Consider the following 14,043-nt stretch of genomic DNA (forward strand, 5'->3'; position numbering starts at 1 on the left):
ACCCTATTTCAGGTGATTTGATATTCTGATGGACTGATCTGAGTAGAATACTGATATGTGTGTCTGATTGTATTGTTTAAGTATGTATCTATCTGTATACGAGCATGTTAAGTATGTTTAATCTGATATTTCTGCATTTGTACTCTTTATCTGTGATTGTGTTGTATATGTGGAGGAAGTGATCTGTATGGCAACTCTTCACCTATATTCTAGCAGCTTGACTACATATTATCCGTTATGTGTCATATCGACACTATATGGTGTGTAGGGATGGGTGGGTGTTTTTAATCCCACATGGTGTGATGGGATGGTCGGAGACGATGTGTAGAGGATGGGGGTAGGATTCTAATATATGTATCTATTATAGACTTAGGTCCGAATCTGTATCTGACTATATATAAAACATTGTATATGTTGCATGGCTATTTCTGGTATGTTCTGTTTAGGTAATCCACAAACTTAGGCGGGTCGATGCGACAGAGGCTTAGTAGTGACCACTCAACCAATGTCTGTTTTTATTTAGTAATTAATGGTTTAATTTTAAAGCCTGGTTTTTCTTGAGAGTTTGTAATTTTTGGGACTCTCTGGACTATTTGGTTTTAACTTTTGGATTTGGATTTTTATTTTTATTTTTTCACAATGTCAATAAAAACACTTTACACAACAAATGGGTTTTTGAAAACACAAACTTGGTTTTTGTTTTAAACGATTTCCAAACTTTCGCTATGAAATAAACGGTTAATTTTAAGGAACAACTTATAACGGTTTTAGTAAGGAATATGTTTGATAATACTTGGATGTTTTATCAAATAGCTAAACATAGTTTATCGAAGAATCGTCGATTTCAAAACTCTTCTTCGTAACACTTCCGGATTCGGGCATAATGTTGAGGTCGTGTTTTGGGTGTTACATAGGGCTCTAGACGTTTGGAAAGAAACTTGGATTTTTTACGCAACCTGAAACTCAATCAAATCCAAGTTAGATAAAGTAATTAGAATAAATTACTAAGATAATTAAAATAGAATAATAAATCTACGATTAAAACAATAAGGAAGAAAATAAAGAAGGTAGATGGAAAGATAAAACGTAGCATGTAGAAGTCCTAAGAAGCTTTGGAAACACGAAGAATCCATAACCCCCTTCAAGAGGCTCTAATTTGCACTCCAAGATAGAAACCTTGGCAAGAAATAGTTTGAAGATGATCCCCACAATCTAAAAAGATTGTCAAAACTCTTTTAAAAGAAACTAAAGAGAAATTCTTGAAAGAAAAACTCAAAGAGAATTTATTAACTCAAAAGTGAAATAGAATAATAATAAATTGTATGAATTGTGTACAATGCAAATGCCTATACATAGGCTAGCTAAATAAATCTAAATAAAACTCTTAAGTATACTAGAATTCTAATTTAATCTAAACAAGAAGTAGTTTTAAACTAAACTTTCTTGTTAACATCAAACTCTTAAATAACTTAAAATACTTAATAATTATAAAAAAATTGCAATAAATAATAAAAGTTGATAAATACAATATTGGGCTCATATATAATAAAAGTTAAGCCTAAAACTCAAACCCAATATGATTTAAACTCAAATTAAAAGCCTGAAATTTGTAATTCCCGTTATAATCTCGTTTAGAAATTCTGCTCGCACAGTCTTCACTAAAACGGTCATAACTTGAGCTCCCTAACACAAAATCGAGTGATTTAAAATGTGTTTTGAAGCTAAGAGATAAATCTTCAAATTCCATGAGATATCTCAACCCAGAAATGCCAGGATCCCATCCAAAAATTCATCGCAAGTATGTTGATTTCCCAAGCTTGAAAATTGGCAGTTTTGGTGATTGGAATTTAATAATTTTCACCCCATCTGTGCATGTATCATTCTCTCTTTCCTCAAAAAGATTCTTCCTCGAATCTTGTCTTTGATCGAATCTTGATTTGATTTGCTTAGCCTTTGACACTGTTGTTAGGCCTTGAGGTAGTGTGAGTCCATCACATTCATGGGTCTGAAATTGTGTCTTGAAACTCGCATCATTTGTTGTGCATCTATCTAAATTCTTTGTTTTTAATCAAAAGCTATTTTTGCTTAGTTTGTGAGCAACATTGAGGGATTGCAAATGTCTTGTATGCAGCTGACTTGCTGCCATACTACAAAAATAAAGATGTTGGTAATGCTTTATGTTAAAATTTATGTTGTACCATTTTTCTTCAAGCATTTATGGTGATCAAATATATCTAACACAACTCCAGACATGGTCCAAATGCATGAAATCTTTGTTTGACACAATCGACTCTAAGTTCCAAACCTACATGCCTCATAATTTACCTTTCTAGGGGCATTCCTAAAGTCAGATTGTTGTTAATCATTCATTCATCTTCTTTCTATATTGATATTTATATTTTTTATAATTAAATTTAAATGTAATATTTTTTATTAAATTAATAACAATTACTTCCAGTCTAAATTTCGCCTTGCCTTATTACTCAAATGATCACACATATTCCCATTGATTTGATAAATTAAAGTAGAATAGATTATACATATATGGTGTTTAACATTTTTCTATCATAATTTAAATGAAATGAGAATGTGAAATGTAACATTATAATGTTTGTTATATGTAATAAAGTATCGATTAAAATTATTACTTTGCTCATAAATTAACACTTAAATTATATCATTATTTCTATTTCAGTGTTTAAATTTTTTAATCACAAGTTGTATCTAAAATTTTCTTTTAAACAACTATAAATTTTTGTTTAAGACATTATTATTTGCTAAACAAAGAGTCGATTTTGCTGAATGAAATTTGATAAAGAAATGAATTTCAAGTTTTTTACTTGCAAAGATAGTTGTAATTTCTATTTTGTGCTTTGTAAAGATTCTTAATATGTATTGTTCATTTTTCTTTGACAGTGTGTTATTATTTCCTCTTCTTCTTTGGCTTGCTTGATTACTTCCTCCACCCACAGTTGAGATTCTTGTATTCACTGAATCGCTGTAAGTTCTTTGGTAATTAAATTCTTCGATTTTGTTTTACTATTATTGAAATTAGTATTGAAGAAATGTGACCCTTTTACTATGATTTGAAGATATGTAACACTTTAATATCTTATAGTAATGACTCATCTGCCTTTAATAGTATAAAGTTAGAGGCATAAAAGAATTGGTCTTGCATTGACAGTATGGTTGCAAATGTGTACAATTGCGAGTTGGTTCTTAGTTTCATTGGGTGTCATCCATAGCCTACATACTTATAGACCAAAGATTAGATCATATATTTTAGATTTTTATGAAAAACGAGATTATGTGCAAAGGCTTGTATATGCTAATGACGAAACCTGTATTGAACAAATTAGGATGAATAGAGTTACATTTTTTTAACTATGTGAGATATTAAAAACTTTAAGGGGATTGAAGTCATCAAGGAATATGCTTATTGATGAGCAAGTGGCAATGTTTTTACATATTATTTCTCATCACCTTAAAAATTGAGTTATCAAGCATCACTTTAATAGGTTCAGGGAAACCGTTAGCAGATCATTTAACAATGTTTTAAATACTGTGATACGCTTACAAGATGTGTTATTTAAAAAGACAGAGACAATTGCAACTAATTCTACAGACCCAAGGTGAAAATGGTTCAAGGTATTGGAGTGAGTTCCATATATAGCTTGTGCATAATTTAGTTGATTTAGATTTAAATATAGTATCCTAACCCGAGGTTTTATACATGTGATATAGAGTTTCTTAGGTGCTTTAGATGGAACCCACATCAACATTAGGGTTCCAACAATTGATAAACCTAGATATCGAATGCGAAAAAGGTGATATAGCAACAAATATGGTAGGTGTTTGTACACCAGGTATGCATTTTGTTTATGTTCTTCCTAGTTGGGAAGGTTCTGTTGTTGATGTATGGGTTCTTCGAGATGCAATTAGTAGGAGACATGGACTAAAATTTCATCATGGTAAAGTGTAAAATTAGATGAATTTGAATTAATTTTTAAGATCATATTTTTTTGTGAAATTAACCATGATAAATAGTTCTTTTATAAGTTGTTATTATCTAGTTTATGTTGGATACACAAACTGTGAGAGATTTCTTGCGCCTTTTAAAGGACAAAGATATCATTTGAATGAGTGGCGTAGGGTTACCAGTCAAGTACTCCGGAAGAATTTTTCAATATGAAACATGTTTCAACGCGTAATGTTATTGAAAGATGCTTTGGGTTATTAAAACTTAGATGGGGAATACTTAGGAGTCCATCATTCTATTCTATGAGGGTGCATAATAGAATCATTATTGCATGTTGTTTGCTCCATAATTTTATTCGAACCTATATGAGTATTGATCCTATTGAAGCAGAGTTGGGAGAAAGATTACCTAGTAATGTAATAGATGACGATGAACCGAATATTGTAAAGATTCATCCATCGGATGCATGGGCTACTTGGAGGATGGAACTAGCCAATCAAATGTTCGATGAATGGCAAGTATCTAGAAATTAGTTAGGTTTAGGGTAAAAATAGTAAATGTTAATTTGTTTATGTTATTTCAGGTATCTAGTTTATGAAACTTTGGTGGTTTTTGAATTGTTTTTTGTACTGTACTAGGACTTGTTGAATTATAATTTATTTTCTTTTGATTCATCATGTGTTATAATTTTATAAAGTGTCAACCTTTTGATTCATAATATTGAACTTAATTTTAATTTGCATTTTTTCTTAAAATAGTTATGTTAGGTTTTTCACAATCAAGTGTTTCTTCCCAAAATTCTCGAGGAACCAAAAGGAAATGGATTCCAAAAGAAGATGTTGCGTTGGGTGCTTGTATGGTCGACTTGCACAATGTTGGAACCTTTAATGCAAATACGGGATTCAAAGCCGATTATTTAAATGAGCTGGAAAAAATGTTAGAAAAATTTTTACCCCATGCTATGTTGAAGGCTAAACCTAATCTTGAATCGAGGATTAGGACATTGAAAAGGGATTGGACAATCGTTTATGACATGTTTAGTGGAAAAAGCAATAGCGGCTTTGGTTGGGACGAGCATAGGCAACTTGTTGTTACTGAAGATGCTGTGTTGAACTCATATATAAATGTAAGAATTATTTCAAGTCTTTATTATATTGTTTTGACCAAACCTATATCTAATATGGATTCCTCATTTTTTATAGAGTTATAAAGAAGCCGGTCAATTCAAACATCGTAATTTCCCTTATTATGACCAACTTACTGCCATCTACGTAAAAGATCAAGCCACAGGGAAAGATGCTCAAATAGCCACTGATATTATTGAAGAAATAGATGTTGATGATGTAGCTACTACAAATACTCATAAAGAAAGAAACAATTTCCATGGATGCGAAGATGATGTTTCTTTGGATGACATGGATCTTTCAGCTACACAACTACAACCACCTAGAAACCAAGGTGATTCCACATTTTCAAAGAAGAAAAAAAATTCTGATGCAAGTGATCATATTTCTTATTCTTCATTTACTAATACTGCCACTTTATTGGCGGAAAACATACGGACTGTTGGCCTTGAAATCAGTGGGAGTATTGCCTCCGAAGTGCTAATTCAACAAAAGTCAGAAATGACCATTCAAGAAAGTGCTCTAAAATTATATCCAACCATATGTGAAGTAGAAGGTTTAACTGAGGATGAGCACTATCGCGCGTTGAGCAAAATTCCAGACCATCCAATGTAAATGCTCATTTTCTTTAGTTTACCTTTTTCGGTGCAATTGGAATGGATCAGAAGATTTCTTCCTGACCATTAAAAATCATGGTTGTGTTGATGATATTTTGATAACTTTTTGTGTTTGTAATATTTGGATGGTATAATAACATGATAGAATGTCATTACGATGTTGTAACTTTTTTATATTGTAAAATTTAGCATATGGATTATGACATATAAGCTAATGAAATCATGTAACTTTTGTTAATATATGAATATTATGTTTGGATGTGAAATATAATTCTCAAGCTATTTATTACTTCTAATATTTTATTTTTATTGTAGAATAATTAAATTATTTGTTTCAATTGATGATATTTTAGCACATTAAATATGTATTGTAGTTTAAAAATAATAAAGTAGGTTATATATTATTTTTATAATATTATATATTATGATTTTTAATTCATATAATGATTATATTAAGAATGTTATTAAATTGTATTTAATAATAATTTTATTAAAATTTAATAACAATAACAATAATCATCTAACTAAAATATCCTGTTAAGGGTACTTTGATTATTTAAGTCTTTTTCTAATATATTACAACATCTATTCTATTCAACCAAACACAAGAATACTATTACAACTCTATTTCATTCCATTCAACTAAACAATAAAATTACTGATTATAGCTCTATTCTATTATAACTTTAATCTATTATAACTCTATCTAATTACAACACTATTCTATTATAGTAATCAAACATACTAAGTGTTAAACTAAAGTGGAGATTAAAGAAATATGAAAGTAAAGAAGATAAAGCTTCCTCAAGAATATTTAGAATGCTTTTTAAGGTTTGGTTGTTTTTTTGTATTTGGTAAAGGAGTAAGGATGTTGACTACTTATCATGGGGATTTTCCCCCAAATTCCACAAATATCCTATTCAAACCTAATTCTGTCCACGTGAAACCATAGGCAAAGTAGTAATTACATTACCTAATTAATAGTTTTGATTGCAGGGACAGGTGGAGGCCTTCACTTCAAAGTAAGCAACCCCTGCAATAATTTAATCCACACACTTCCACTTAACCTTTTTACATGGTTCTCCCCAATCTTTCACATATGTCATCCCTTCCATTAATATAAACCATTTAAAACTACCCAGTTCTTTTTTGTTCTTCCCAACTGTCTCTCACTTTTTAGTTTCTAAACTAAGATGGGGATCAAAGTTTTCATGGTTTCCTTCATGTTTACCACTATTCTGTTGTCTGTTTTGTACCTCCCCACTAAACTAAGCATCCCCATTACAAGGTTCAATCCTATGGCAACCTTAAACATTGTACACCCATCCAACAGGACATACCCAGTTACGTTTGCCTACTTAATCTCAGCATCCAAAGGGGATATAATGAAGCTAAAACGTACCCTACATGCTCTGTATCACCCTGGAAATCAGTATCTGATCCATCTGGATTACGAGGCGCCTGCCTCGGAGCACAAGCAAATTGCAGAGTTTGTATCCAATCACCCAGTCTTTAGCTTGGTTGGTAATGTTTATATTGTTGGGAAACCCAACTTGGTTACTTATAGAGGTCCAACTATGCTTGCTACAACTCTTCATGCTATGTCAATGCTTTTGAGATGCTGCAAATGGGATTGGTTTATTAACCTCAGTGCTTCCGATTATCCTTTAGTAACTCAAGATGGTATGGTGAGTGGCCTTGTTTCTTTGTTTTTCTTTTCTTTTTTTTTGTTTTCCATCTGTTTGTATAATTGCATTAATGGAGTTATGACTTCGTTTATGTTGGTGGGTTTTTTCAGATCTGATTCATGCCTTTTCTGGTTTGCCAAAAGATCTCAATTTCATTCAACATAGCAGTCAGCTGGGCTGGAAACTGTAAGAAATTGTTGTTTCAATCTTGTTTTGCCCTTTTTTTTTTTTTTTTAAAAAAAACTTTAGATTTCAATATGAATCTTATGATAAAAATACTGCAGGAATAAGAGAGGGAAACCCATAATAATAGATCCGGGGCTTTACAGCAGGAACAAGTCAGAAATCTGGTGGGTTATCAAACAAAGGACACTACCAACGGCTTTCAAGCTTTATACAGGTTTTTCCCCCATACTCCTTGATTATTTCTCCATTTTGTCCTCCTCCTTCCCTAGTTTGCCTTTCAAATTCATCTAAAAGATAATTCACTAGATCTCTACCATAGTGTGAGGTCCTGAACAAAGTGAAGAGACATTACATTGAAAAGTACCATAGTCCACGCACACGGTTCATGCATCCGAATACATTAGGAACTCAGAAAACTAAAAGATTTTTGGGATTTTGTTAAAGTGGGTCCCTGTGTTTTGGGCATATTTTGATTCGTTATTTGTTTATTGCCTTTTGGTCTGTGATTGTTTTCAGATAACCCACTGCCGACAAAATGATCATTTACTTATTTGCTTAAAATATAAATCTTGAAAGCTCAAGGTCCTAGTTCCAAAACTCCTAAAATTATCTTTTTTCTTTTATGATGTGGGTACACTCCAGTTTTAAGGGTTTCCTTAACTTGAACTTGTTAATCTTTTTGTTGTTCAAGTATTTTGCTTCAAATATAGACGAAGGCCCTACCCCTAATTAGTTGGAATAAGTGAGGTCAACTTGTTACTTGGTTGAAAACTCCAATAATTCTGGATAAACAACTGAAAATCTGAACCTTTTTTATATGGGAATTCTCAAATTGCACATGTACCTGATTCATGCAATGACTCTTACAAAGTGATATTAAACATATTTGAGACTTGGATTCTAACATTTACAATCTCACTCTCTTTTAGAGATTTGATGTTACAAGGGATTAAAGGGAAGTTTGCCTTTTAGTCTTAACATATTTTTCAATCAGTAGGACCAAAATTATATGTACATCCAGTCAGTCATTGCCTTTTATTTTCAATATAAATAAAAATCTTAATGACTTTTCTTAAAACCAAAAATTATTAATGTTGTGAATATATAAATAAAGTTGATAAATTTATTGAAAATTATATGTTTAATATATAATTTGGTACTCGAGTTTGACATTTTTTAATATAGTACCTATTTTATTTTTTGTTCAATGTGGTACTTATATTTGACCAAAGTTATATATTTTGATAACCAAATATAGCAATGTTAACTTTTTAGTGGTTAATTCGAGTTTTAGGGTTGATTTGCTGAAAGTTAATTGCTATATTAGTAGGTTTGAATTTGTCATGATTTTGATAATAGAATGAATTTGTTTAATTTTACATTTAATTTGTCTAATATAGTCCGATGAATGTGATTTAATTTGGGTTTTATGGTTGCTTTGATGTTAACTTTCATAAAATCAACTCTAAAAGAATTAAACACTAAAAAGTCAACATCGTTACCTTCAAATATCAAAATTAATAACTTTAGTCAAATATAGGTACCACATTGGACAAAAAAAGTACAGATACTACATTATAAAAAAAAGTGTTAAACTCAAGCAGGGCAAAGTTAAAAAAAAATTTAGGGAGCGAAATTAAATTGTAATTTTATGAAGTAAAATACAATTTTATCATTTAATAATTTATATCTTTATAATTTTTAAAAGATTAAATTAATTTTTATTATTTTTAAGAGGAGCCAAGTGTAATTTTACCTTTATTGATTTAAAATTAAGCGTAAATGAAAAAAATTTAATACAAAGTTATATGAATGAAAAGTACTAGTGGTTTGAATTGCAAGTTAAAGGTACGACAAAACCAAAAGGGGATGATTTCTTTGAAGATTGAAGAGGTTGTTATTGTGAAGTTGACCTATAGTTTTCTATTAGTGCGCTGGTGATGGTAGGCAAGGTTACTGAGTTGTTGCTTGCTGGGAAATTGATGATATAATCCCCCCACCTAATAGTGTTTCTAATCAATGTTGCGTGGCATTCCATCATTCTACCAAACTAGCCTTGTAACCTACATGTTGGGTTTTACCATTTTCATCAATCACCAAACAATGTTGTTAGCAAATCAAATCATAAGCTTTTTTTTTTTTTTGTTTACTGTTCGATTTGAGGCAAGGTATGAGTTTGATACAGTATGTGTTCTTTGGAGATTGTCCTTTACATTTTCATGGATTGACTTCTTTTGTTTAGGTATTGTATTTTTCCTTGATTCAAAAGAGTTAAGGACTTTTAGATTTAAAACTATATCACATTCACCAAGAAACTGTACAGCATCACATGCATCTTTGCCTGACTTGTTCCATTTGGAATACACATGCTATCCTATCTTGTACTTAGTATAAACATTTAATTAAGACTTAATCGCTGTGATTCCCTTAATAACTTAGAATGTTTCATATATCCTTTATTCAATAAATTTGTCCTGGGTTTGACAGATTCTTTTTCATAAAGTTGAATGATTATCCATCAGAAATCACCATTTAAACCAATGTTAATTATCAACTCATCATTAATTTGGTTCAAAATCCAACAGGTTCAGCTTGGACTGTGATCTCAAGATCCTTTGCTGAGTACTCCATTGTTGGGTGGGACAACCTTCCTAGGACTTTGTTGCTTTACTATACCAACTTTGTGTCTTCTCCAGAAGGTTACTTTCAGACATTGATATGCAACTCAGTAGACTACAAAAACACAACAGTGAACCATGACCTTCACTACATCACATGGGACACGCCTCCAAAACAGCACCCAAGGTCCCTAGGACTAAAAGATTATAGAAGAATGGTTCAGAGCAGCCGCCCATTTGCCAGAAAATTCAAGAGAAATGACCCAGTTCTTGACAAAATCGACAGGGAGCTTCTCAAGAGGAGGCATGGAAAATTTACATATGGGGGTTGGTGTGCTGAAAATGAGAAGAAACAAAGGGCATGCTCTAGTTTACAGGGTGAGAATTATGGTGTTTTAAAACCTGGAGCTGGCTCTAGGAGGTTAAAATCTTTGTTGACTAAACTTGCTTCAGCAAGGAGTTTCAGTAAGAGGCAGTGTAGACCATAGATTAATTCATTTTTTATTCTTCTTATAATGAACCAATACAAATATAAATTTGTGTGTCTTTATTTCCCCGTTTTTTGAATGAAAAATAACTTGTGTTGTTATGTATAATTTAAAAAGCTTGAGTTCTTCTAATATCCCTTAAGTAATCATCAAATATAAATCTTGAAATTGCTTCAAGCCAAAAATAAGTAATTTCCTGTATTTCTTACATACAGCTTAGATAATCCGTTGATTTATATAAGTATCTCTAATATGTGATATCAAACCCCCCAACATTTCGCCCTTTTTCATAAATCTAAAGAAGCAGCATAATTTCACATGCCCAGAATTTAACAATGTCCGGTCAAAAAGCAGGAATCTTTTCAGTGGCAAAATTTTGACCAATTCCTTTTCTTTATTGCGGGAGAAAATAAATAAATAATAAGGCTTTAATCCCATTTACCTTTACTACTTTCCACATTTAACGTTTAAATTAATTTTAAATAATGTATTTTTAAATATAATTAAAATATATTAACTTATTTTATAATTCAAATATAATAAAATAAATTTTCAAATATCATATTAAAAGATTATGTAGATCAATAAATTTTTTAATAATATTAAAAAACTTAAATCACAACTAAAACATTTTTACTATTTTTAACATACAATATAATTTTATTGCATGCAATTATTATTTAAAATAATAACTAATAAACACTATTAAAATATATTCATTATTTTGATGATTCAAATATAATACTATATTATTAAAGCATTTCTATAAACCATAAAATTTGATATATTATAAAATAAACTCTTCATTTTCTTAATATTCAATAAATTGATCAGAGTAATTTTTTAATAATATATAATTAATATGTAACAAAAAATAACATCAAGTAAAAATAAAAAATATATTAAACTTTTCTAAATGATTATAATTGTAAAAACAAATTTACGCCAATTTCTACTTCTATTATAATTATTTTAGCTCAACTTTTTAATTAATTTTAATTAGTTTTAAATTTATAATTATTATAAATTATATTTTATATCAATTTCTTTAATTAATAGTTCTAAATTAAATATTATAATTATATATATTATAGATAAACTTTTTTTGGTGCAATGTGATATCTTAGTTATAAATTTTGTCTCATTTTATTAAAAAGTGTACAACGTCAAATAAAAAGTATCACATGTCACTTTCACGTTCTTATTACTGGTTATTGTGTTTTGAGATAAAATGAGATGAAATTGATAGTTTAAATTTCACCTTTAATTTTAAAAATTAGGTATTTAAAGTAAGAAAAGTGTTATACTTTAAGTAACGTTTGGTATGATGGAAAATAGTTACTTTCTTAGAATTTAATCAGTTAAAAAGTGATTCCAACGTTCAGTATATCAAATTTTATTTATTTTCCTTGGAAATTAACTTTTCTTTGGGAGTTATTTTCCCATTAACATGGCAATATGATTCGCATGATAAAATATGGAAAGTTACTTTCCTATTTAGATTGGAAAGTTCAAAAGAATATTAAGATAAAATAACCCCATCTTATATTGGTTTAGGCTATTAGTCTATTAATAAACATAAAAAGAAGAAGTTATTACTTTCTTCCTTTGTCCGACTACTTGATATTCTCTATCACTTGCAACGGAACTTTTCAAGTAGTATATATACATAAATTTTAAATTTATTCTAAAACATGTGTTACATATACATGATTTTATATGTGCATTATTATATTTAGAGAATATATGGACAAAATTGAAACAATTTAGCTTTAAATTAATATTATAAATTAAAAAATTTAAAAAACATTAAAATATATTGTTAAATATTTAATAATAAAGTTTATTATAAAATTAAATACATGAATATTATCTTTTATTAATAAGGGTAAATTCATAAATTATCATTACATTCCTAGGAATGTACTTACTAAATCAAATGTGATAATGTAATTTTCTTGATATTTTAATCAATATCTTCCAATATATACCAAACATTGTAAAATAACTTTTCAAGCAATCACATTCCCAACAACTACATTCCAAAAATTACATTCCATTAAAATCATAACATTAAAAATATCAAACTTTACTAAAAGTCAATTTTGTAGTTCAACTTAAAATAAAATAAATATCTCCAATTTAAGGAGATTAATATGATTTTGAATTCTACATTTCAAAATTTCAATTCCATTGAATAGTTACCAGTAAATTTAATTAATTTTTCTTTTGTTGAATTAGTAAGATTTAACTTTTTTTGGCACAAATATCTTTGATCTTGTTACTGAATAAAGTGTGTACTCTTTTTTTCTTTTTACGTTTGATTGTAAATTTATTAATATAGAAAATGATATAGAAAAAACTTAAGTAACTTTGTTAGAATTAAGTGGCCGAATCCTTATTTAAATAAAATCGTGGTAAAATAAAATAAAAGTAAAATCCTATAGAATTATACTTCTTTTATTTTATTTTAGAATAAGGTTTTTAAACCTTATTAAACTCCATCTATTTGATATTGATTAGAATAAGGTGTGTCACTCCTATTAGAATATGGTTTTACAAGCCTATAAATAAACATAATCTACTCCTCTTATAATTAATTCAAATTCGACATAGTGAATTTTCTTCTCCTCTGCCCGTGGTTTTTTCCCGAAAGGGTTTCCACGTAAAATCTGTGTTCTTTATTTTTATTTTTATTTGTATTTTATTTGCGATATATTGTCATTACCGAAGTTATATATTACAAATTGGTATCAGAACTTCCGGGTTTTTCATCTCAATTACGGTAATGGCATCTTTGAAGTATGAAATTCGGCTGTTGGATCGCAACACCAGATTCATGTTGTGGCAGATAAAGATGCAGGCAGTTCTTGCACAGATGGACTTAAAGGAAGCCCTGCTAGGGGTAGATAAGATGCCTTCAACATTGACGGAGGAAGAGAAGAAGCGCAATGATTGCAAGGCGTCAACACAGATACATCTGCATTTGTCTAACGAAATTTTACAGGATTTGATGAAGGAGAAGACTGCCGTTGGATTATGGAAGAGGTTGGAACAAATATGTATGTCGAAAAATCTAACTAGTAAGCTTCATATGAAGCAGCGTCTTTATGCTCATCGTTTGGAGGAAGGTGCGTCAGTGCACAAACACTTGACAATGTTTAAAGAAATTCTCTCAAATTTAGAGGCCATGGAGGTTCAGTATGATAAGGAAGATCTAGGGTTGATTATACTTTGTTCGTTGTCTCCGTCTTATTCAACTTTTAGAGATACAATTTTATATAGCCGAGAGTCTCACACAGTTGATGAGATTTATGATTCTTTAACCTCGTATGATAAGATG

The 14,043-nt window shown here is 29.9% G+C and overlaps 1 protein-coding gene across 1 annotated transcript; it reads left to right on the plus strand.

Moving 5' to 3' along the window:
* Window positions 1-6,771: 6,771 nt before the first annotated feature.
* LOC105804391 (beta-glucuronosyltransferase GlcAT14B) lies at window positions 6,772-10,816 on the plus strand. The gene is made up of 4 exons (XM_012636995.2): window positions 6,772-7,403; window positions 7,519-7,594; window positions 7,693-7,808; window positions 10,180-10,816. The coding sequence occupies exons 1-4, from the start codon at window positions 6,914-6,916 to the stop codon at window positions 10,698-10,700; spliced, it is 1,203 nt and encodes a 400-aa protein (XP_012492449.1). The 5' UTR covers window positions 6,772-6,913; the 3' UTR covers window positions 10,701-10,816.
* The last annotated feature ends 3,227 nt before the right edge of the window (window positions 10,817-14,043 follow it).

Source organism: Gossypium raimondii, chromosome 11 (genome assembly GCF_025698545.1).
Source record: "Gossypium raimondii isolate GPD5lz chromosome 11, ASM2569854v1, whole genome shotgun sequence".
NCBI classification, from domain to species: Eukaryota; Viridiplantae; Streptophyta; class Magnoliopsida; order Malvales; family Malvaceae; genus Gossypium; species Gossypium raimondii.